This window comes from Cervus elaphus, chromosome 28 (assembly GCF_910594005.1).
Source record: "Cervus elaphus chromosome 28, mCerEla1.1, whole genome shotgun sequence".
Taxonomy (NCBI): Eukaryota; Metazoa; Chordata; class Mammalia; order Artiodactyla; family Cervidae; genus Cervus; species Cervus elaphus.
The window spans coordinates 62,908,084-62,934,339 of NC_057842.1; the positions used below are offsets into that span (position 1 = coordinate 62,908,084).

Consider the following 26,256-nt stretch of genomic DNA (forward strand, 5'->3'; position numbering starts at 1 on the left):
GAAACAGTCAGCCCTTGCTCACAGGCTCACGGATAAAGACTAAAGGTCCAGGTCATGGCTGACTCTAATATCTACTGCCACCTACTCTAAAGAATGGGTAGAAACCTCAAGTGTTTACAAGAACCAGGTAGGTAAGGGAAATGTTTGCAGTGGGCCATGTGAGGGAGCGCGCATGCCTCCTCTGAATGGGGCAATGTCTGGGCAGTTGCTCCAAAGTGATTACTTTCCTTGGGGCAGAAGGGATGACAGAATTTACTTCACTTGGAACAATCAATATGTTTGTAATAGAAAAATAAAAGAATAGTCAAACAATCTCTAAGTGAAAAGAGATTCCTAACAAGGAGCGTTGTCAGACTTACACATATCCTGTTCTGTTCTACAGTATTGATCTAGGTTCGCTTCTGGTGGGGAAACTGATTCTGTGTACTCTGCTTAAAGAACATGGAGTATCTTAGTTTCACCTGCCTAAAATGAGAAGGAAAAAACAACTTCCCATGACATCAGAGACACCCAGGGGCCTCAGAGAGAATTTTCCCGAGGAGCTCCCACAGCAGAGTGGGCTGCTGTTACTTAACTCCGGACAATTAAACCAAGAGGGAATTTAGGTTCAATACTGCAAGATTTTTTTGATTATTCAGGATAGCTAGAAATAGAGACTTTCCTGGAGATAACAGATTCATAGTCTTCAACTTCAAACAGGACTTTAAAAGTTAATGTAACCACCCTATCTTTAGATACTTTCCTGCCAGAAGGTACGCGTCTAAGGGTCCGTCCTTTACTCACTTACAACCCTCTTGGTGTTTAGAGGACACCTTTCATTTACTTAATAAAAATCTGCTGAAGGAAGGATGAGCAGACGGACAGACTTAATTAAGGGTTGGGACTGAACTGATAATGAAAACTTAAATGAAGCTGAAAAATACATAGAATGCAATATCATAATAACTATTTAAGGACTAAAAAATGTCACACACATTTCAAAAGCTGTATCTCAAGAAACTTTATACATCTGCCAATGAAGTTGTCTACAGAGTTATTCTTGACTAATAAGAAAATTTCAATCCTCTATTTAGCTCCTATTACAGCAATGAAAAAGCCATTACCTGAGATAAAAGAGAAACACTAAAGAGAAAAATAGCTAATATTCAAACTAATGATATCTCTTAAGCCAGAGCCCTTGGCTCTACTTCATCTGGTCTAGAAACTGCATCACTCTTCCCAGGATCCTCATTATCCAAAACATACACAACAGGCTTCTCATCTTGGTCCAACGCTATCATCTTCCTCTTTATTTTCTATTCTCAAGAAAAATCACACAATCACCATTATAATTCCAACCTTTAACCTCATGTGGGCATTTAGCTTTCTGTCAGAGGTTATCTTTGTTCTGGATTCTGACTGCAGTCTCCATCTACTCAGGGGATCGTGCACCTCTGTTAATTGTCCCCTCTCTCTCTTATTTCAGCTTTTCCCTTTGCATATCCTAAAATCTGTCCCACAATCCCTTTGTTCTCCATTTGCTACCGCTCTAGAATCAAAGGATACTTATATTAGAGATATAAGACATATATACACATCACTGTCCAATGTATTATAGTTTTATCTATTCTCTTTATATACATATTCTGCTTTTTTGATCAACAACTTTCAATTCTCCTACCCAGTCTTCAACTTCATTTTGGAATTACGAGTCCTCTAAGATGCAAAATTCCATTTGGATTACGATTCTACTTTTAGAAATCTGTAGTATAAAATACACAAATACATGAATACTATGCTTTCTGCCAACTAGAAGTGAAAAAAACACAATCACTGGTCTTACAAAGAAAAACTAAATATGCAAATTTAAACTATGCAAATAAATATATATATAGATAGACAGATATAGAGAAATATCAGAGGAAGAGAGAGAGAGTATTATTAGGGGGAAGACATATAAATTTTTTAAAGTTACTTAGTTAAAATAAAATCTGCAAGTATTGTGAAGTCAGGTAAAACTGAAATTAAAGCCCAAACACTAATATAAAATGCTAGCTAAATTAAGCTACCACCGTCTTTCTGATAAAAAAGAGCCAACTTATTTAAAGTAGAAGCCAGGTGAAATGTTTACACAGAATCCTGAAAGCTGCTTACAATCACTATCTAAGAGCACATCAAAAATTTAGCACTGATAACAATGGCTCTTCACGATTTAAGAGAAAAGAAAGTCAAAGACATTCTAATATAATTAAAAATTATTAGCTTTACTTAAAAAATAACTACTAACAAAAGAAAACATACTCACCTCTTCGATTAACTTTTCATTTGGTGATGATGTACAAAGACAGACAAGGTAAGTTTGCTTAAAACTACCTTTTGTACCAATCTCTGGATGGTCAGAACACAGCTTTGCTAGAGCAGTTGCTTGACTTAACTGATTTGTTTTGATTAGATGTTTAATTCTCATATCCAACAAGATGGGACCCTCAAAAGCTAAAAATTCATTCACTTTAAAAAACAAGACATAATAGATTATTAACATTTGGTAAATAGTTCATTTGCAATACAAATACTTACAAGCAATATTTGTTTAAAGCACAGAAACTAAACTTTTTTGTTGTTGCAATTTTCTATCATTCTCAGACTAGCACAAAATATTTGATCTTATAAGCAGAAGATGATCATGTAGTTAATTTTTTAGAGTTGTATTAAATACTTTAGCCCCTTAAAGTACTATTTATAATGATTTACAATGAGGTGAGTTGAATTCCTGATTATAAAAATAATTTTGCATTGAATTCTGAGTCGGTGTTATTAAAATTATATTAAATTCTTTCTCCCACAGCTTTTATTCTTGAATTATCAGGGGTTAGCATTTCTAGACTTTTGCAGGGCAAGGGCATTACACACTTATATGTGTATACGCACAGTCCCTCAGCTGTGCCTGACTTTTTGCAATCCCATGGACTATAGCTCGCCAGTTTCCTCTGCCCATGAAATATTCCAGCCAATACTGAAGTGGGTTGCCATTTCCTACTCCAGGGCATCTTACTGACCCAGGGATTGAACCTGTCTCTCTTGGCATTTCCTGCAATGGCAGGAGGATTCTTATATGGGTAACCCCAAAAGGATGTTTGGGTATTCTAGAAGATGAAATTCAACTAATATTGTGTTCAATTCTGTTGATGTATTTTCATTTTAAAAGGTGAAGTCTGCGCATGCATGCTCAGTCGTGTCTGACTCTGTGCGACCCCATGGATTGCAACCCGCCAGGCTCCCCTGTCCATGCGATTTTTCGGGCAAAAATACTGCAGTAGGTTGCCATTTCCTCCTCCAGGGGATCTTCCTGACCCAGGGGTGGAACTCGCATCTTCTGCGGCTCCTGCACTGCATGTGGATTCTACACTGCTGCGCCATCAGGGAAGCGCTATCTTGCCTTAATAGGAGTCTTAGGACAAATTTAAATTATCTATGGAAAAATGAGGGGTTGGAGGGTAGTCTGCTGAAAGTTCTCTAGGTTTTCAAAGTATCAACCAATAAACCTCAACACTTGCTTAAGACCCGCTAATGTATAATAAATATTCATTCTGTTCAAACTTTGAATTTCTGAGTGCTTGTCTGATCAACTACAAGGAAGAATTTAACTTTTTTTTCTAATTTGTGAAGGCAACTTTAAAATTTAACAAACACAAATTTAAACTTTTCCTTAAGTTTTCTTTACCAGGATGAAAATGGTGCTTAAAAGTTTACTTGGTGATGGCTAGCCAACAACCTTTGGAAGACTTTCAAGTGATAAAATTTTATATGCCCTATAAATAAAACAAGATTTCTCAACTTGTGAAAGGACTGGAAAACATGTCTAGGAAGTAATTTGTGGGTTAGAACATGGAAAATAAAAGATGTTCTTCCTCTTTGTAAATATCCTTTGCTACCATTTAGTAACTTTGGCTCTAACTATACTCCACTATGAAAATATTCTTCTATAAAATAGTATGATCAAAGCTCCTCAGTATTAAAACCATGAGCACATAAGCAATTTAATACAGGATCCCAAATTTCATTCTTTTCTTGAAGTCTAGACCTTATTCCTGCTACTCTCTATTCTTTACACATTAAACTACACCAAAAAAAAATATATATATAAAGACTAAACACAAAGAAATAACACTATTTGTATAACCCTATGGTACCTCTGATGGTATGTCTGACATACATAGGGCATTACTTTTCTTTTCAATATCACACGATTCTGTTAGGACAATTACACTGCAAATATCCTTTCATAGCTTAGCTCAATAGCCAAAGCAAAATCTGTAAAGATTTTCAATGAAAACACTAAGGAAATAAGAGTTTTTAAAAAAAGATATTCTGGCTATAAGTTATGGACTTTAAGAAACAGCCTGAGGTTCCAAAAAACACTAGTGGTAAAAAGCCTGGGAATTATTTCACATACTCCCACAAAAACTCATACTCAGTGAACTCTGAAGATCATAGCAAAGAAATTATTTAAAGGTGGCAACTTTTAAATGAAACTAATGATAATAGAATTTCAAACAGTCCCTAAAATCTCAAAGAGCAGCATGTAGTTAGAATGACAAATTACACAAAATAATTTCTGTACTAATTCAAGTAGAGTAGAATATGTTACTATACATTGCAAAGACATATTTGTGTGTGTGTTTTTAAACAATGGAAAACCATTGCCACACTTAGCGCAAAACAGATTTCAAAGAAATATAGAACATTAGAGCGGAAGGAGCTTCACAGATCGTTTTGTCCAGCTCCATCGTTGGGCAGATGAGTAAACTGAGGCTCACGGAAGGCAAACGACTTCCTAGGGTCATAAACCCAGTTATCACAGAACTGGAACCAGAAGCAGACCAGTCCTGCAAACTTCCACCTTAACACAGTGGTGCAATGAGAAAAATAAAATTCCTCTTTAGCTAGTGTGCCTACTGCTCGTTAGAACAGCACTTTAAGTAACAGAGCTGTGAAGTAGCATTCGTTTTCAGAGGAAAGTAATTATGTATTCTGAAGCTCATGGTTCAAATGGATCAAAAGTAGATTTCATTTAACACTCTATTCAGAACCTCCCCCTATGGGAGGGAAACTCACTCCCCACATTCCTCCTCCTCCTTCTCCATCTTCCTTTTACCTGCTTTCCTTTCCCCCATTCCTCTATATGTTTCTCTATTTCTCTCCAATCCAGGACATGTTTTCCTTACAAAGTTATAACAGCACATCAAAGATTATCAGACTCTTGAAAAAAAGCTTTATCTTTATCCTTGAGTAGCTAGTCACATCAAATTTCACTCCCTACCCTGCTTTCCCCACCCTCTATCCCAGAAAACTATAAAATACATTGAATTTTACTTGGGTAGCCTTTTTATCTATTTTCTGTGTAATTTATGTACTTGGGAGGAAAAAGCAGTTTTTATTTACTACATTCAAGCGTATCAAGAGATCTGGATGACCTACAATGGCAATGTAAATGAGTGATACTGTCAGTTCAATTAAAGTAATAACGGCCTTCTTTCCATAAAATGCTACTTACATAATAGTAAAAAGAAAAACATGAAAGATAGAATTAATTTTTAAACTATTACAATATGTAAGCTGAATATTTGTGATAAATCTTTATATAAATATTAACTGATCATGTACCATACACCAAAATTGTAGGACTTAGTTCTGGACTCCCCCCAAAGTGGAGTCAAATCTATTTACCGAGTGTCTATCTCCACACTCAGATTTGCACATAATTCCCCTTGCAGCATCTCCAGCTAGCTGGTTCCCAATCATCTCAAACACTGCATACAAAAATATCTATGCCACAATATGTGTTATAAAACTAAAGAGAACTAAAAGGTGGTGTGAAAATTTTCCTCTTCTCCCTTGTTCCTCCTTCTTATCCTAACCTACAGTTCACCATACAATCCTGTTATTTCCAACTCCTAAATACTTAACCCCATTCATTTTTCTCCACCTATACACCTACCATTCACCCCCTTCTCCCAGCCAAAATTGTTAAATCTCTCAGGTGACCCTGTTGCATTCTGCTAGTCTTTCTAACACATCTCCGCTAGGACTCAGGATGCTTTTCCCCCCTGCTCTGAAGAACATACTCAATTCTCTTTTCCCAGCTAAAATTTCCAAGTGGTTTTCCTTTGCGTTCAAATGGTAAATTCCAAAATTCCCATCATGACCTTCATGAATCTGCATCACCTATTCCATTAAAAAAAAATTATTTTCTCTTAAGATCGATTCAGCATTTGAGCAAGAAGTAAAAAGGCATCCAAAATAAAAAGGAAGAAATAATATCATCTGAATGCAGATAATAGAAAATCCTAAAGATTACACACACACTAAATAAATTTAGCGAAGTTGCAGGATATCAAAACCAGAACACAAAAACAAGACGCATTTCTATACACTAATGATGAACAAACTGAAAAGGTAATTCAGAAAACAATTCCATTTATAATAGCAACAAAAAGAACAAAGTGCTTAGCAGGCCTGACCAAGAGAGTGAAACACTTGTACAGCGAGACCGATAACCACTGGGTGTGCGCTAAGTCGCTTCAGGCATCTCCAACTCTTAACTCTTTGCAACTCTGTGAAGGGTAGCCTGCCAGGCTTCTCTGTCCATGGCGTCTCCAGGCAAGAATACTGAACAGGTTGCCATGCCCTCCTCCAGGGAATCTTCCCAAACCAGGGGCTGAACCCGAGCTTCTCTCGTCCCCTGTATTGGCAGGTGGGTTCTTTACCACTAGTGCCGCCTGGGAAGCAAACAGATAATTTGAATTCATGTCGCTCAGACATGTTCGACTCTTTGCGACCCCATGGACTACAGCTCACCAGATTCTTATGTCCATGGGATTCTCCAGGTGAGAATACTGGAGTGGGTAGCCATTACCTTCTCCAGAGATCTTACCGACCCAGGGACTGAACCCAGGCCTTCCACACGGCAGGCAGATTCTTTCCTGCCTGAGTCAGCAGGGAAGCTCTGCACGAAATTAAACATTACTGAAGAAATTAAAGACGACACAGGAAAACGCAAGGAACCCCATGTTCATGGATTTGAAGACTTACTGTGGTTAAGACGGCCAACAACCCAAAGCAAACTATGGATTCAATGTAATCCCAACAAAACTGAATGGCTATTTTGAAGAGATAGAAAAACTGACCCTAAAACTCATATACAGTCTCAAGGAACCCCAAACAGCCAAAACAATTCTGAAAAAGAATGAAGCTGGAGGTCTCACACTTCCTCACTTCAAATGGACTGCAAAACAATCAAAAGTGGCGTAACAGACAGCAATACAGGCAATGCAACAGAATAGAAAAAGCTCAAAAAAAAAAAGAAAAAGCTCATCTATGGCTGATTCATATCAATGTATGACCAAAAAAATAAATAAATAAAAAAAAAAAAGAAAAAAAAAAAAAAGAAAAAGCTCAGAAAGAAACCCTCACTAAATGATCAAATAATCTTCAACCAGGTGGCAAGACCACTCAAAATAGGAAACGATAGTCTCTTCAACAAATGGTGCTGGGTAAACTGGATATTCACATGCAAAAGAATAAAATTAAACTCTTATACCATATAAAAAAAAATATGAAATGAACTAAAGACCTAAATATAATACCCAAAACTATAAAATTTATAGAAGAAAACAATGGGGAAAAGCTTCAAGAACTGGACTTGGCAATGATTGATTAGGTATGATACCAAGGGTTAGCCAAGAACAACAAAAAAATAAGACTACATTGAAGTTAACTTCCTACATCAAAGGACAGAATCAACAGAGTAAAAAGGCAACTTACACAATGGGAGAGAATATTTGCAAATTATATGTGATAAGAGGTTAATGTTCAGAACATGTAAAGAACTCCTATAATGCAACAACAACAAAAGTCAAATACTCCAATTGAAAATCGGCAAAGGACATGAAGAGACACTTCTCCAAAAATGATACACAAATCAAAACTACAGTGAGATATCATTTCACACCTGTCTCAGAATGGCTGTTTTCAAAAGCACAACAACAAAACAAAAAGAGAAAATAAATGTTGGGTGAAGGTGAGAGGAACTGTAACCTCTGTGTCCTATTGACAGCACTATAAAATGATACAACCTCTAAGGAAAACAGTCTAGAAGTGCCTCAAAAAATGTAGCTATCCGCTTCTGGAGGTCACAGAAGAGGTCAGACGAGGGTCTCAGAGAGGCATCTGCACTCCCATGCTCACAGCAACCCTGCTCACGAGGGCCAAGAGGCAGAAGTGACCCAAACGTCCATCACAGGCGAGTGGACAGGTAAGTGTGGCACGCACATATAATGCAGTATTATTCACCTTTAAAACAGAAGGAAATTCTGTCACATACTAGCAGGTTGTATGTGGAGGACATTATGCTAAGTGAAATAAGCCAGTCACAAAAACGTAAATATGCAGTACGACTCCGCTTATACCAGGTGTTTAAAGCAGTCAAAGTCATAGAAACAAAACGCAGAATGGTGACTAGCCAGGGACTGGGAGCGGTGTATGGGAAAAGGAGGGAGCTACTGTTTAAAATCCTTTTGCAAGTGATAACATTTTTTTGCAAGATTAAAAAAGTTCTGCAGATCTGTTTCAAAACAATATGAACATACAAAACACTACTGAACTCTTACTAAACTGTACACTTAAAAATACACTTAAAAATGACTAAATGATACACTTTATTTTGTTTTTACCCCAAGAAAAAAATGCAGTAAAAAAATCAATTCAGCATTATTAGTCCAAAAAATTCAAATTCAGAAATTTAAGAAAAGCTTAACATTTCCTTCACCCAACCTCTCACCCTTTCCTGGAAGAACAAGCTAAATTTCAAGAAACAGCATTTTCACTCAAGATTTCAGAATTGCTTAAACTGCCTACTTTGTCATTAAGCCTGAAACTTCATGATCGTAACTGATTTTTGACATGATTGATATAAAACAGAATTTAAATAAATTTTAAAAATTCCATGTTACAGATGAACCTAGTGAGTCTCTGGGAGATAGTGGAAGACAGAGGAGCCCGGCGTGCTACAGTCCATGGGGCTGCAAAGAGTCAGACACAACTTAGCAACTGACCAACAACAACAAAGGTAAGTAAGTAACCCTAAAATTTTCTTGTGGAATAAGATTTAATTATTACTATTACATTTAATTGAATTCTCATGTCTTTATCCATGTAACATGATAATGAAATCAGACTCAGAACAGAAACAATGAATTTTTCTAGGATGTTTAGAAAAGCCAGGAAGTTTTTGTCTTAAAATCATTAATAGTAAAAATAAAATCTTGGTGGTCACCATGTATCTAGTTATATAACAGTAGAATATAATTAAGGTTAACAAAATGCAAAATAAAACCTCAGTCTGAAATGGGAAAGTGAACACTTCTACAATTTTACTGCAGTTAAATTCCATCAGCTCAATTCTATCCAGAGTCACTGATCCAAGTAAAATGTACACAGAGAGCAATCTAATTTAGCAGTGATTTTTTAAAATAAAATCCAAAATGTTCTATTTATTTTTTATAACAAGACAAGGTCAGTAAGAGCAAAAGGGAGAGAAGGCAAAATAATTTTAACTTAACAACAACAACAAAAAAACCAAATAGAAATGGTTAGGAGAACTGTATTTCTTAAGCTTATTTCATGTATAATCTACAAGATGTTCTTTTTAGTGATTTTATATAAGAAATGTTTTAACACTCAAAAAAACTGTCAACATATTTAAATGTAGGTTTCAGAATCACCCATTTTGGTATTCTATACGTAGAATATATAGGTGAAGATACACACAGGCCCATAAAAAATACAGGAAAAGTTTCAACAAGTCAAAGAACTAGAGATTTCTATCGGAAAACAAATTCAGCTGCATGTAATCAGATCTGGCCTCATTTCATCTGTTCTCTCCTCCCATCTCTTCCTTTAAAATATTATCACATCGTAGGTATGCTAATATCTGGTAAACCAAGCAGCAAGTTTTTCCTGTTTATTTTAAAATGCCAAGTTTATTACTGAAATAAAGACTTATTTTCTCACAAAGCTCTGAAGGATTTATAAGTACTGTGGAAAATCTTAAGCTTTAGAAATTTCCTTTGAGCACCAAGGAGTTCAAAAAACAAAAAATGAACCACAGGCCTTAGGATTCAAGAAAGAATTGGCAAGCTGGTAAAAATACAATTTATGCAACTACAAATTATTCCAAAATAAAGGGGAAAGGGCTGAAGGAATTCAGTGTAACTGTTAGTAGGGCGCTCTTTCAGAGTTTAGATTTTTACAATAATGACATATACAAAAAAAGAAAAAACAGCAGGGTCAGGACCAAGGATGCATACACCATCAATGTCGGCACCTGGTACTGACCTCCGCAAACTGTCACTGGAAAGATGGCCCCCAGCTCACCGACTGGACTGCCCTGGCGGCTCAGTGGTAAAGAGTCTGCCGGCAACGCGACCTTCCAGAAAAGCAAGGCAACTCAGTCTAGAATCCTTGCCAGGGGAACCCACGGACAGAGGCAGCCGGCAGGGTACACTCCACGGGGCTGAAACAGTGTCAGACGCAGTGAGCAGCTCAACAAGCAGCGTCCGAATACGCTGGACGTAATCAAACTGGTGCAGGCGGGTAGCTTCTTGAGAAGGGTCTCTGCTCCTTGGGTTTGATTATTCATTGTTTATGAGGACAGAGAGAATGGTGGGTCTGATAATAACCTTTAGATTGAAAAGGATAGAACAATGGAGCAAATGGAAACAGATGGGAAAATATAATTTTCAAAATGGGACTTAGGTACATTTTGCAAACTGTAGATTAGAGGAATAAATATATTCCTAAGAGCCTTAAAATTAATACATTAAAAATATGACTTGTGAGTGTTCAGGAAATAAAAGTGACTGTTAGGAACCAAGAAAGATTCACCAAACAAAAATTAGGTTACACTTTTACAAAAATTATCTCAAAATGTATCACAGACCAAAATACATAACGCAAAACTATTAATATGATACTTCCAGGAGATAAAGTGAAGTCGCTCAGTCGTGTCCAACTCTTTGCAACCCCATGGACTGTAGCGTGCCAGGCTCCTCTGTCCATGGGGTTTTCCAGGCAAGAATACTGGAGTGGGTTGCCATTTCCTTCTCCAGGGTCCAGAAGATAAGAGGAGAAAAATCTATATGATCTTGGGTTTGGTGATTATTTTTAGATAAAACAAAAGCACAATCCATGAAAGAAAAAAAAAATAAGTTGGACTTTATTAAAATTTAAAACTTCTGCCCTCTGCAAGGCACTGTGAAGAAAAATGACAAGTCACAGAGTAAATGGAGATATGCGCCAAGCTGCTACCTGCTGAAGGACCTGTATCAAACCGCAACAAAAAGGAACCGCGGGTGACCGAGAAATTGTCATACTGAGCAAGTCAGAGAGACAAGTATCATGGCATCGCTTACATGTGGACTCCAAAATAAACAGAGTACAGATAAAGCTATTTACCAAACTGGAAGAGTCACAGATGTAGAAGACAATCTTACAGTTACCAAGGGGGAAAGGCGGGGATTAAACCGGGAGACTGGGGTAGACACATACACTCTACCATACATAACACAGGCCAGTTACAGAGACCTGCCGCACAGCGCAGGGGACTCCACTCAACTCTGCAGTGACCCACATGGGAACAGGGGCCGAAAAGGAGGCTACGTGCGCGAACGGGGGCTACGTGCGCGAACGGGGGCTACGTGCGCGAACGGGGCTACGTGCGCGAACGGGGCTACGTGCGCGAACGGGGGCTACGTGCGTGAACGGGGCTACGTGCGCGAACAGGGGCTAGGTGCGCGAACGGGGGCTACGTGCGCGAACGGGGCTACGTGCGCGAACAGGGGCTAGGTGCGCGAACGGGGGCTACGTGTGTGAACGGGACTAGTGTGTGAACAGGGGCTACGTATGTGAACGGGGCTACGTGCGTGAACGGGGGCTGTGTATGAACAGAGGCTACGTGCGTGAACGGGGCTACGTGCGTGAACAGGGGCTACGTGCGTGAACAGGGGCTACGTGTGTGAACGGGGCTACGTGTATGAACAGAGGCTACGTGCGCTAACGGGGCTACGTGCGCGAACGGGGGCTACGTGCGTGAACGGGGGCTACGTATATGAACAGGGGCTACGTGCGCGAACGGGGGCTACGTGTATGAACAGAGGCTACGTGCGTGAACGGGGGCTACGTGCGCGAACAGGGGCTACGTGTGTGAACGGGGCTACGTGTATGAACAGAGGCTACGTGCGCGAACAGGGGCTACGTGTGTGAACGGGGCTACGTGTATGAACAGAGGCTACGTGCACGAACAGGGGCTACGTGTGTGAACGGGGCTACGTGTATCAACACGTGTATCTACGTGCGCGAACGGGGGCTAGGTGCGCGAACGGGGCTAGGTGCGCGAATGGGGGCTACGTGTGTGAACGGGGCCTAGGTGCGCGAACGGAGGCTGTGTGTGTGAACGGAGGCTACGTGCGCGAACGCGGGCTGTGTGAATGGGGACTACGTGTGTGAACGGGGGCTACGTGCGTGAACGGGGCTACGTGCGCGAACGGAGGCTTCGTGTGCGAACGCGGGTTGTGTGTGTGAACGGAGGCTACGTGTGTGAATACACATATGTATGTATGTACGAACGGTTCACGTTCCTGTACAGCGGGAACTAACACAGCATTGTAAACCAACTATACGCCAGTAAAAAACACCAAAAACAAAAAACTCAACTAAAAGAGCAGAATATATAAACAGATCCTTCTCCAAATAAGATATACAGCTGGTAACTATTCACATGAAAAGATGTTCACAATCATCTGTCTGTAGAGAAACACAAAGCAATGGGATATCATGACACACCTATCAGAATGGCTGGCCACCTGATGTGAAGAGCTGACTCAGTGGAAAAGCCCCTGATGCTGGGAAAGACTGAAGGCAGGAGGAGAAGGGGACAACAGAGGATGAGATGGTTGGATGTCATCTCCGACTCAATGGACATGGGTTTGGGTGGATTCTGGGAATTGGTGATGGACAGGGAGGCCTGGCGTGCTGTGGTTCCTGAGGCTGCAGAGAGTCGGACATGACTGAGCAACTGAACTGAAAATTCCCAAAATAGATAAAATCAACTACCAGTGAGAATTCAGAACAGCCTGCAGAATGCTATAGTTGGGCAGCTTCTCACAAAGCAAAATATACTATCTTTCTCCTAGGTATTTACCCAACTGATCTGAAAATTTATCCACAAAAATGTGTATGCAAATATTTATAGCAGTTATATTCATAAATGCCAAAAACTGGTAGAAAACAAGATGTCTTTTAATAGGTGAATGGATAAACAAACTGTGGTACATTCTTACAATGGAATATAATTCAGCAACTTTTTTTTGAATGAGCTACTAAGTCACTCTAATACATAGATAAATGTTACATGCATATTGTTAAATGAATGAAGGTAGACTGAAAAGTCCATAAATGTGGATAAGTAATTGTCATCTGTTCAGGAGAGGGTTGAATAGGTGAAGCACAGTTAGTTAATCTTTTTTAGGGCAATGAAACTATCCTGTATGACACTGTAATGGAGGATACATGATAATATGCATTGGTCAAAACCCAAACAACTTTACGGCACAAAGGACTCCAAAGGTAGGCAAATTTGAATATGATTTAGGAGGTTGCGAAGCCCAGGACAGATTGCAGAATATGGCAAAAGATTCTATCTTACAAATGTGATGAAAGAACTTCACTGAAAGAGATGGAAGAACGGTATGCTCACCTAACGGGACAAGAGGAGTCAGTGCGGATATGCAGAGGAGCTGTGTCCACGGATTCCACAGGGGTACAGGTTATCAATTCTGAAACTACTACACATATACTAGGAGTAAGGAAGGAGGAATATACGGAGGGTCTGTAGTAAAAAAAGCAAGTCTGAAAACGCTACATACTGTAAGATTCCAAGTATATGATATTCTTCTGAAATGAGAGGTTATAGATAATCAAGAAGAGAAGGTCAGAATGATCCAGGTGCAATAGATTAGAGCTGGAGACATCTGTATAACTCTCACATATAGTTTAATACAGATACAACTGGCCACATACACATTTATAAATACGTGTACACACACAGATTAATTATACCTACATACATTTTTTTACTCTGTCTGCTCAGAGTAAACAGAGTTTACTCTGTTCTGCTGAACTAAGGTTCCTTGGAGAAATAGCTGATTCTAGGACTGGAGCAAGAATTATGCAGAATAAACCTGAAGCATCTTGTAGAAACAGAAAACAAGGAAGTACTCAAAAACGTAACCCACAACCATGGGGATATGTCAAAGGGACAGAGAAGTTAACTTGAAGAGTTCCCAGTGGTTAAAGCTGAACAATTTGATCAACGAAATAGTGTTGGATTATCACCAAAGCATAAAGTAAATATCAGTGAGTCTATACTAATTAAACAGATAAGGAAGAAAAGACAAATCTCGAGCTTTCTTGGTAATACAGTGGTTAAGAATCCGCCTGGCAATGCAAGCAATTCCAGTTCGATCCCTGGGCTGGGAAGATCCCACAATTAAGTCCAGGTGCCACAACTACTGAACCAGTACTCTAGAACCCACGAGCCGCAACTGGGGAGCCCAGGCACTGCAACTACGGAAGCCGGCAAGTCTAGAGCCAGTGGTCTACAACAAGAGAAGCCACAGAAATGAGAGCCCACACACCACAACCAAGAGCAGCCTCCGCTCACTGTAACGAAGAGACAGCCCGATGCAGCAATGAAGACCCACCGTAACTAAGAGAGAGCCCGATGCAGCGATGAAGATCCACCGTAACTAACAGAGAGCCCGATGCAGCGATGAAGAGTCACGGTAACTAAGAGAGAGCCCGATGCAGTGATGAAGACCCACCGTAACTAACAGAGAGCCCGATGCTGCGATGAAGACCCACCACAGCCAAAAAATATATGTCATCTTTAAAAAAGACAAATTGCCTGTGGAGAACTCCAAATAATCTGTGTAGATACTGCCTCCTCAAAGGGGTGGAGCTTAACTCTCCAGCTCCTAAGCGTGGCCTCTGCATGTGGTGACTTCCTCCCGAAGAGCACAACATGGAAAGGTGGAGAGAATAATTCCACAGAGAAAAGCCCAAAAGGCACACGGCCTCAGCCAGCTGACCAACCTCAACACCAACAGTGAGGAAACCTACCTACTGCCTCAGCCAGCTGACCAAGGCCAACACCAACAGTGAGGAAACCTACTGACTGCCTCAGCCAGCTGACCAAGGCCAACACCAACAGTGAGGAAACCTACCGACTGCCTCAGCCAGCTGACCAGCGTCAACACCAACAGTGAGGAAACCTACCTACTACCTCAGCCAGCTGACCAAGGCTAACACCAACAGTGAGGAAACCTACTGACTACCTCAGCCAGCTGACCAAGGCCAACACCAACAGTGAGGAAACCTACTGACTGCCTGCCTCAGCCAGCTGACCAAGGCCAACACCAACAGTGAAGAAGTCATGTTGATTATAGGTACCTTTGGTGTGATGACAATGGCACTGGACCTCAGTGATCTTCCTCCCCAACCCATAAGCCAAGTACTAATCCTGCGAGCAACATCAGACAGATCCCAACTGAGGGAGATTCTACAACACTCTTCAAAACTGACAAGATCACCAAAAACAAGGAAAGTCTGAAAATAATGTCACAGCCAAGAGGAACCTAATGACACATGATGACTAAATGTAATGTGATATCCTGGATGGGATCCTAGAACAGAAGAAGGATATTAGGTAAAAACCAGGGAAATCTGAATAAGGTACAGACTTTAGTTAATTCTGATATTGCTTTATTAATTGTGACAAATAGATCATACTAATGTACAACAATCATAGTTGGGAAAACTGGTGTGGAGTATTTGGAAAACTATTCTAAAATAGTTCATTTAAAATATGATTAGGTCAGGGACTTCCCTGGTAGCCCAGTGTGTGAGAATCCACCTTGAAATGCAGAGGACATGGGCTCAAACTTCTTTTGGGAAGTAAGATCCCAAACGCCTGGAGCAACTAGGCCCTGAGCCTCAGCTACTGAGCCACACGCCATGGAGCAACTGAGGCCTTGAGCCTCAGCTACTGAGCCACACGCCCTGAGCCCCTGAGCCACCCTAGAGCCCGTGAGCAGCACTCAAAGTCTCGCACGATGAAATGAAGATTCTGTGCACTGCAACTAAGACCAGACGCTGTCAGATAAATAAACAAAAATATTTTAAAAAACATTAATGTCAGACTAACCTCAATAGTAAACAACCTTACTTAACATAATTCTAGCCAAATAGCTCTTGCGGTCTTTCATCACAGCATCCTTAGAGATAAAAAGGAAGGCCATGGACCAGACACAAGGAAACAGGCCTATGTGGTGAAACAACCATCATCAAAGGGCACTGGCCGAAAGACTGAAAGCAAACAAGACAATTTCTCCAAGTATTCCAGGGGCTAGGTTTTTGGGTATCACCTTCTTGATGGTCATTATCAAGAACCTGGATGCCAACACGGTGTATGCTAATATCATCTTCTTAAACTTGGAAAGACAAAACCCTGGAATTAACAAAACCAAGATTTAACATAATATGGACAAGCTGCAGAAGCAGAATGCATTTAACACTTTGAAATTTAAGAAAAAAAGAAAAAAAGGAATACTTTGTATGCCAAAATACTATGTATAAAAATGCAAATAATTTGAGTACTATGTATTTTTTTAGAAATTTTTTGTGATTTTAGTAACCTCACTGAGTTTCGAGAATGATAAGGCCACCCCAAAAAGGTAATGTCATCATAAGTCACACTAAGATGAAGAGGATGGAGTGCCCGTGACTTCAGAGCCGGCCAGGTCGTACTTGGGGTTCACGTTAAGTTTTGAGAATTACACATGAACGACAAACAAGATGCACCGAAGTCAGAAATCAGGACTGTATACTTAAGAGTCATGCCACACCGGGACAGCTTTTAGTCCCTTTAGAGGGATCTGTACTTTGTTAGGTATGCATGGCTTTAGGGGTAGCACTAGATCCAAAAGAGAGCAACTCTAAGTACATAGATCTTCACAATTTACACAATAAAGATTATCTAATATAAGAGCAGCTATTAACGGAGTGAATTACATAGTTACCATTCTCTATAAGTGTTCAAGCAAAGGCCCATTCATTTACCAGTGAGTGATGTTTTAGAAGGGAGTTAAAACTGAGTAAAAGATAAGTGATCATTCAGTGCCTTTCCAATTCTGAGATGAAAGGCGCTGTAACATGTAAGCCTGAAGTTCCTGTAATAGTCAAAGGCCATCTACTTGAATTACACTGGTTTAATTATTAGAGTTACGTTATTCTAGGGTACTACAACCTTAAAGTGAAACCAACATTTTTAATTGAGTCCCATACACCCTCAATCCCTAAATCAAAGAACATTTCTTGGTTCAGCTGGCCTTTGCATGTGTGCCATCACGACCAACGCTTTGGGACCCCATGAACTACAGACTGCCAGGCTGCTCTGTCCATGGGGATTCTCCAGGCAAGAATACTGGAGTGGGTTGCCGTTCCCTTCTCTAGGGGATCTTCCTGAACCAGAGATCAAACCCAGATCTCCTGCACTGCAGGTAGATTCTTTACCACTGAGCCACCTGGCTTTAGCAGTTCTAAAATTAGTCAATAAAAATTAGTTATAAATCAGAATTAAGTTGATTATCCATTGTTCAAATATTACATCAAAACTTCCGACGCTTTGCTATAAACAAACTAACACACACAGCCTGTTACAGTGTACCTACTACTGGCAGAGCTCTACTCTCATCAAACCTCACAGGCCAGCAGCGGTTAAACCAAGGGTCTGGACAGACCTTATAAAAAGCCCAAGTCCCACAGGCTGTACAACTGCCCAACCTGAAAATGTAAATAAATCAGCGGACACGCGTAACATTTTAACTACGTCAACACACACTTCGAGTCTATGTGATTACCCACAGAGTAACTGCCACCAAAGAAGCAGGTCTAAATAACAGGGCCAAATGAAGACTACAGCTGCAGTCTCTCAGTCACGTGACACCTCTGGTTACGTCACAAGTCACACTGAGATCTGGCCACCTACAGTCTATCTGCTACTGTAGAAACTCCTTCTGCTTTATGACCCAAGTGATTCCAGTAGCTATGCCAGGTGAGGATCATGAAGTAACGGAGCACAGGGATGGGCAGACATCTGTTACAGAAACCATGTCAGGCGCATTGCAACAAGGACGGACACTGAGCACACATTAAGGTAAATTTTAAATCTCTGCAAAGGTAAAGGTTCTATTTTTCTGTATTAGCATAATGTGTGAGTTTGGCAAAGATGCTCTTCAGAAACTGACAACAGAAAAAAGGAGTTAAATCTTTATTTAAGTGAGGTGTGATTTTATTTTATTAGGCTGGGTGCAACACGGCATAGTATAAAAAGGACAGAGCTGGGGACCGCCCTCCAATTCCCAGCTCCACTTCACATCACTGGCAGTGTGATACAGAAAAGACAACTCATCTTTCTGAGCCTGTATTTTCCCACCTGTAAAACAGGGACAAAAAAAGATCCTACTTTTCCACAGGATCATTGTGAAGATTAAAAGAAACCAGGCATATAAAAGCACAGTACAAACAGCAATAACTATACAATGTAATTTGGTATCATTATTAATATATTATATCCACTATTTCTAAACCTGAGAAGAGTAAAAAGTAGAATTTAATTATAGAAATAAAAACATAGTGGTAATACACTGGGGATAAAAAAATAATACACCAAAGGCAAAAAGCCCCTAAGACTCTCAACCTTTAAATGTTGTTCTTATTATTCTAAATAATGAGGATCTATTTCTCTAAGAATAATGTAACTAATCTGTGGAAACACACCAAGGGCAGTAACACAAATGAACTTTCAGTGAATGCCAAGAACCAGACAACACTGCTAAAACTATCCAGAAAGGTGTGGAAATGTTGAGAGAGGAGTCAGGCAGGAAGAGTCAGCTCCGTGAGGAGTTTGGAGATGAGCTGAGAAGTCTTTTGGTAAATGTCAAAGTACCAGAAGAGCTGACGACGGTGAGTTTACTCCTTTCTCAGAGCCTCAGAAACTGCTATCACGGAGCAAAATGCCTAAGCTTTGCCATCAACCAACAAGGAAAGCGACCATAAACAATGGAAGAAACTTTTTTATTTCTCTAGTTAAATACCTTGGGAAAACAGGGTGAAATCTGAGCACTTTCCTAAACAATCTGGAGAAAATATCACAGGTAAGAATATGTGCTCTTCTTCACAGCACATACAGTTTTTGAACTCTGAACATTAAGTGTTACACGTATTAGTGATTTAGCCATCTACTTCTAGTAGGACACCTATCAGTTTCAGTTTAACTGGGATCTTTATTGCCTAAGCTCATATAATAACAACAACAAAGCAGGATAAAGTAAGTCTGAGAAAAAACTGTTTGAGAAAGAGTACTAATCTTAGAGGCAGAAGACTTTAGAGTTACTAGCGTTAATCTTATCTATTTTGAGAAAAATCATTTAACTACCCTACTTTTGCTTCTCCATCTGTCAAATAAGTTATCAAATATAAGCTAGATTGCCACCTGTCAGGATGTTACAGAGGGAATTCCTCTGATAAAATAATGTTGAGAAAAAAACTGAGTTTCTCTGTTACCCTAAGATTACATAACCCTATAAATACATCTTCCCCCAATTTAAAAAAAAAGGTGAAGGGCCTCAAGCACCTCATATAAAATTTAAATAAAACGGTCCTTCTTGGAATATTCTGGGATTATATCAAAACAATTTTAAGTACTTATTTCCTCTAGTCTAATGATGCTTTTTTCTTTCTCTCTTCTCTCTAGAAAATTTACCTTTATCCTTATCCAATGGTTCCTGGGAAAGAATAGTGCACAGTACCGGGTTTTTCCACACCCCAGTCTCTTGAGCTAGAGTAGCTAAAAAATGCAATTCACAGCTGCCATTCTCCATCAGCTTTTCATGAGCTACCTATAAATATTAAATAAACATCCAAAGAATTACAACAGATTTTCAAAACCAAGCTTATCAGCCTTTAAATATAATACTAAACTTTTGAAAAATAAGACTTTAATCTTAAAATTTTCATGTCACATTACAAAGTGCTGCATTCTTCTGATTTTTAAAGATGAATTTCAAGAATAAGAATTATACTAATTATAAATTTTAAATAAATAAAATAAATTTCTAGAAATAAGTTCATATTATTTTTCCCCCAAGATCTAAATCAACAGTAAAGTTATTTCTCGAGGAAGCTATCAGAATATCCATAGCATGAAAGACCTTATACATTTTATATCCTCTGTTAGTAAAAAAATTTTCCAAAAAACTTCTACCATTAACAGATGACAAATTTACATCAAGGCCTAAATGACAACTTATATACACGTATTTCAATAAAAGGGACTTGTGAAAACAACTAAATGTATGACTTTTCATACATTTGTAAGACTGCATAGTCTTAGCAATATCCTATTAAAGCTGACACTGAACCTTGCTTACTTGTTTCCAAGTGTTCATGCAACTGGCATATTTTTCAGGCCACAAAAGACCAACAATTTTAAATCAATTCAGAAATTGTTTACTGAGAATTTCTGTGGGCCAAGTACCAGGGAAGAGAGCAACTAGTCCCTGCGTTTATGGGGCCTATCCTCTAGTTCGGTAGAGAAATGTTTAGTTAAAACACAGGCAAAATAAAATAAATGTAGTTAAGCCGGTATAAAATAAGCCTGAAGAAGCTCTGAAATGAAAGCAAAGTGTCATGGAAACTCTTAAAGCTCATGCTATGTTTGTATTAAAAATCTATTCCTCAAAACCATAAAAATCTCACTGAAACAAGTTCAAGGGCCTTAAGATTTTTTTTTTTTTTTGAGCAAATGCCGAGAGCTACCATACTGGGATTTAGTTATTTCCTTCTCATTAACACACATGAAAAAGTATCAAGTAGTGCTATTTCAAAAGGAAAGTTTCAAAGTTTACCTTATGCTGACAAACAAAATTAGTATGAGGAATTCAGTATTATATTTGCAATATAAACTATCTACTTAATTAACTCTGTGGTAGAGTGTATGTGAGTACCAAACTATGAAAATAGTTCTGAAACAATCCTTTACCTAAAAATAACCACTTGCAGGGAAAAAAAACCTGAGACACAAGTTATTGCTATGCTGAAGTAGAAACTGCATGATCAAAAAGTTAGTTGCAATGTGACAAACAGGACAAGACACTTTCAACAGTTATTAAGTATCTACTATGTGTAAAATACTATGTGAAATCCTATGGTATAAAGACATGAATCCTATCTTTAAGAATTTTGCAAATTTAATTTGCAATTAAAATAGATTTTAATGTTTAATGTTAAAATAGAAAAGTTGACTTTTCTGCCTAACTATAGTTTATTTCACATGCTTCTAAAATCTGAGACTAATCTACTTTTAATATTTCTTCTATGCAAAAACATAAGGCCAAAAGGTATTTTAAGAACTCTGGATAGAGGAATAGAGAGACAACTATACTTTCTGAGATTAGCTGGCAGGAACATTCTTTTAAACTAACCAATTAATCAAAATTTACTTGAAGCTATAATATATCCAGCACAATCTAGTGCTTAAACAAAATTTAATATTCTTGAAATACTCCAAAACAACTAAGAGCTAAACTATGTAGTACTTTTATAAGTAGAATCACAGCACTAAGTAAAAGAGATAAAGCATGTGTTTTCAGATACAGGAGAAAGCCTGGGCTATGGAATAAAGAATCTCGGTTCAAATTACTACTCTGATATTAGCTGTGAAAGTATGGGCCAATAAATACTGTAGAACTGAGCCTCAGTTTCCTCACCTTTAAAATGGGAAAAAATATAACCTACCCCCACAAAGTTTTCATAAGGATTAAATGAGGTATGTTAAATTCTTATAAAGCACACCACAATTTTCAGCAATTAAACTGTTTGTTTGTTTTTTTTTAAACTGTTTCTAAACACAAATGAGGGCATTTTCTTTTGTGTTCTCTTACTGCCGTGGCAAAGTTCTAATTATTTGATCTTGAAGAACTGTGCAATATTCAATCAATCTACTTAAGTGTATATATTTATTTAATAAACATCTTGACTAGGTGCAAGTCATCACTGTTAAAAAGAACAGCAATTAATGTTTGTCATCACTTAAATCTTTTACATTTTAACTATAAATAATTTATTCAGAATAAAGAAAATCGCCATAAAATATACCTATGTTAAATCTAGTAGGTAAATATTCTCACCTGCACCAGTGTCTGAAATTGCTCCCACTGCTTATCAGATAATTCAACAGGCAGACACAGCAAAAGTTCAACACAGCTTCTGAAAAAACAAAAAGTCGTAAGGATACAAATAATTATTAAAATTTAAAGTAAAATAAGAAAAATAATTCTAATATTATCAGTAGACTCTCCATAACTCTTTAAAATTAAACTATCATAAGACCTGAGATGCAGAGTTAAAACAAAAAGCTTAATCTAAGTTTTTTATTTACTCAAAAGTTTACTTACAATGCCAAGCGTTCCAGAACCAAAGCTACATTTTCACATTCAGAGGTAAGATAAGGTCGGGCTTTCACGTAACTTTGGATAGCCACTGTGTATACCTCCAATAAAGGTAAAGGGTCTTCTGAAGTTTTCCACTTCTCTGCATATTCAAGGAGTGTCTGTTTGGAAGGAATAATAGAAAGTATTCAATGTAAATCAAAATACAAATTGACAAATCAACTGTTTTTCTTTCCTCCCTAGGAAATTTTGAAAAATTATTTTATAAAAACAAAAAGCAGTTTATACAGATTAAAATATTAAAAGTAATAGAGCCACAATCCAGCAGCTCTTTGTAGGAGAAAATAATAGTTAATTCATCCAAAAATAGCATCATTTCATGAAGTCTGGTTTTAAATAGTGCAAGCATTCTCTTCTATCTTTCTGAGTCAAAACGCCATCTTTCACCCCCAAAGTTCTGAGATTTAAAAGTTATTTTAAAAAGAAGATGTGTGGGCAAGTTATATTTGAGCAGGCATGCAGTGAAGAATTTCAAATATTTGTTTTCTATTTTTCATGCAAGGAACATAAAACTCAAAATCTAACAATAAATGAATCACATTATGGACAGAAAAGACATGAAGTATTTTCAGTTATAAAAAGTAATATTATTTGCATATTACTGCTTTATGACAAGTTTTATCATTAAAAAAATCAATCTAAAGATGTTCGGCATACATAAAATCACTATTAAAGATTTTGAGAATGATTATAAGTTCAAGAAATTTTTATAATAAAGTGCTTATTTTTTAAAATAAAGAACACTCTTCATTCCTTAATGAAGTAACGAGTTCAACTATTTTACCTCATCAAAATTATTAAAAGGAAAAACAAAATGCTGCTTATCCTACAGAAGTAAGAAATGGAAGAAACTGGCAGCAGTAATTAGACACCCACTTGTTCTACAGCTATTAAAACCGTTACTTACTAAAAACTATCTAAAAGGTTCTACAATTATGCTAAATGAAGTAGAACTCTAATTAAATGTTTTTATAATATAGAAGACGACCACAATTAGTCCTTCTCACACTTCAAGGTTTAAGACTCATCAACACATGGCAAATTTAGGTGCTATTTCCTAGAAAAGAGGGCATCTTGAAGGAATACTCCATGAGGTCTTGCTTGTACCCTCTGGCATACAGAGGAAGCTTTTTAAAAACGTGCAAGGAGGAAAGTAGGAAGGACAGAATTATATTTTACTATCAAACACTCAAAAGAAAACACTTATTACCTTGTCCTCTCTACAACCCTGTAACTACTAGAAGTAGTAAGCAATCAGAGAGAATGAGGAATAGAAAAGGTAAACTGGTAAATTAAAGAGCAACATAGTAACAACTTATTTTTCTGAGTAGTCATATATTCCTAAACCCAGACCCTCTCCAAGTTGGACAGAAGTACAAATTACTTGAAGGCCTAGTACTTGGAACTGGCATGTGAAACAAGAGCAGTCTGTGGGACTGAGTCCTTTCCCTGTGGAGTACGACCTAACTGAACTGAACTAACTGAACTGAATTGGAGGACACCTATTTGGCGTCAGAGAGTTTGAGAAGTGGTACTGGAAAAAATGCCACGTGTTCATAAAGTTGTCAGTACAAATCTCTCAATAGGACTTGGAAAAATCAAAACAAAACCTACCAAATGAATGGAAAAATCTGCATTCTGGAATTGTCTTGTGATTATCCCTCTATTTCTAGGAATAAAACTTAGCATGACGTTCTGTGTCTAAAAAATGTTAAATGTGCAAATGTTGTCATGGTTGGTTTTAGTGTTTTCCTTGGTTATGCAGGAGACATAAGAAACCCGGGTTCGATCCCTGGGTCAGGAAGATCCCCTGGAGAAGGGAATGGCTACTCACTCCAGTATTCTTGCCTGGGAAATTCCATGGACAGAGGAGCCTGCTAGGCTACAGTCTCCAGGGTCACAAAGAATCTGACACAACTGAGTGTCTAACACTTCACTTTGGTTATTTTATGATATGATGATATGATGCAGGATGACTCCACTCACACCTTCAAGGTTTTTGAAACTGTAACACCAACCATGAACAGTATGAAAAGGCAAAAAGATAGGACACTGAAAAGATGAACTCCCCAGGTCAGTAGGTGCCCAATATGCTACTGGAGACCAGTGGAGAAATAACTCCAGAAAAAATGAAGAGACAGAGCCAAAGCAAAAACAACACCCAGCTGTGGGTGTGACTGGTGATGGAAGTAAAGTCTGATGCTCTGAAGAGCAACAATGCACAGGAACCGGGAATGTCAGCTCCATGAATCAAGGCAAACTGGAAGTGGTCACACAGGAGATGGCAAGAGTGAGCATCGACGTCTTAGGAACTGGTGAACTAAAATGTACTGGAATGGGAGAATTTAACTCAGATGACCATTATATCTACAACTGTGGGCAAGAATTCCTTAGAAGAAATGGAGTAGTGATCACAGTCAACAAGAGTCTGAAATGCAGTACTTGGATGCAATCTCAAAAACAACAGAATGATCTCTGTTTGTTTCCAAGGCAAAACATTCAGTATCGCAGTAATCCAAGTTTATACCCCGACCAGTAATGCTGAAGTTGAACAGTTCTATGAAGACCTACAGTCTTCTAGAACTATCACTCCAAAAAGATGTCCTTTTTATTACAGGGGCCTGAAATGCAAGAGTAGGAAGGCAAGAGATACCTGAAGTAACAGGTAAATTTGGCCTTGGGAGTTTTGCCAAGAGTACGCACAGGTCATAGCAAACACTCTCTTGCAACAATACAAGAGAGGACTCTACACATGGACATCACCAGGTGGTCAATATTGAAATCAGATTGATTACATTCTTTGCAGCCAAAGATGGAGAAGCTCTCTACAGTTAGTAAAAACAAGACGGGGAGTTGACAGTGGCTCAGATCATGAACTCCTTATTGCAAAATTCAGACTGAAATTGAAGAAAATAGGGAAAACCACTAAGACCACTCCGGTATGACCTAAATAAAATCCCTTATGATTATACAGTGGAAGTAAACAAATAGATTCTGTGGAAAATTCTTCAAGAGATGGGAATACCAGACCACCTGACCTGCCTCTTGAGAAACTTGTATGCAGGTCAGGAAGCAACAGTTAGAACTGGACATGGAACAACAGACTGGTTCCAAATTGGGAAAGGAGTACGTCAAGGCTGTATATTGTCACCCTGCTTATTTAACTTATATGCAGAGTACATCATGAGAAATGCTGGGCTGGAAGAAGCACAAGCTGGAATCAAGATTGCTGGGAGAAATATCAATAACCTCAGATATGCAGATGACACCACCCTTATAGCAGAAAGTGAAGAAGAACTAAAAAACCTCTCGATGAAAGTGAAAGAGGAGAGTGAAAAAGTTGGCTTAAAACTCAACATTCAGAAAACTAAGATCATGGCATCTAGTCCCATCACTTCATGGCACATAGATGGGGAAACAATGGGGACAGACTTTATTTTTGGGGGCTCCAAAATCACTGCAGATGGTGACTGCAGCCATGAAATTAAAAGATGCTTGCTCCTTGGAAGAAAAGTTATGACCAACCTAGACAGCCTATTAAAAAGCAGAGAACAAAGGTTCATCTAGTCAAAGCTATGGTTTTTCCAGTAGT

At 38.5% G+C, this 26,256-nt stretch overlaps 1 protein-coding gene across 2 annotated transcripts in view; it reads right to left on the minus strand.

Annotated features, from left to right (window-relative positions):
- ZNF292 (zinc finger protein 292) overlaps positions 1–26,256 on the minus strand; it is a 94,899-nt gene that overhangs the window by 21,175 nt on the left and 47,468 nt on the right. For both annotated transcript variants that reach the window (XM_043890546.1, XM_043890547.1), the window contains 4 exons: positions 22,611–22,765; positions 22,344–22,422; positions 19,919–20,054; positions 2,285–2,487 (listed from right to left, as the gene is read on the minus strand). In XM_043890546.1, coding sequence (XP_043746481.1) covers positions 2,285–2,487; positions 19,919–20,054; positions 22,344–22,422; positions 22,611–22,765 — 573 coding nt within the window. The remainder of the gene's footprint in view (positions 1–2,284; positions 2,488–19,918; positions 20,055–22,343; positions 22,423–22,610; positions 22,766–26,256) is intronic.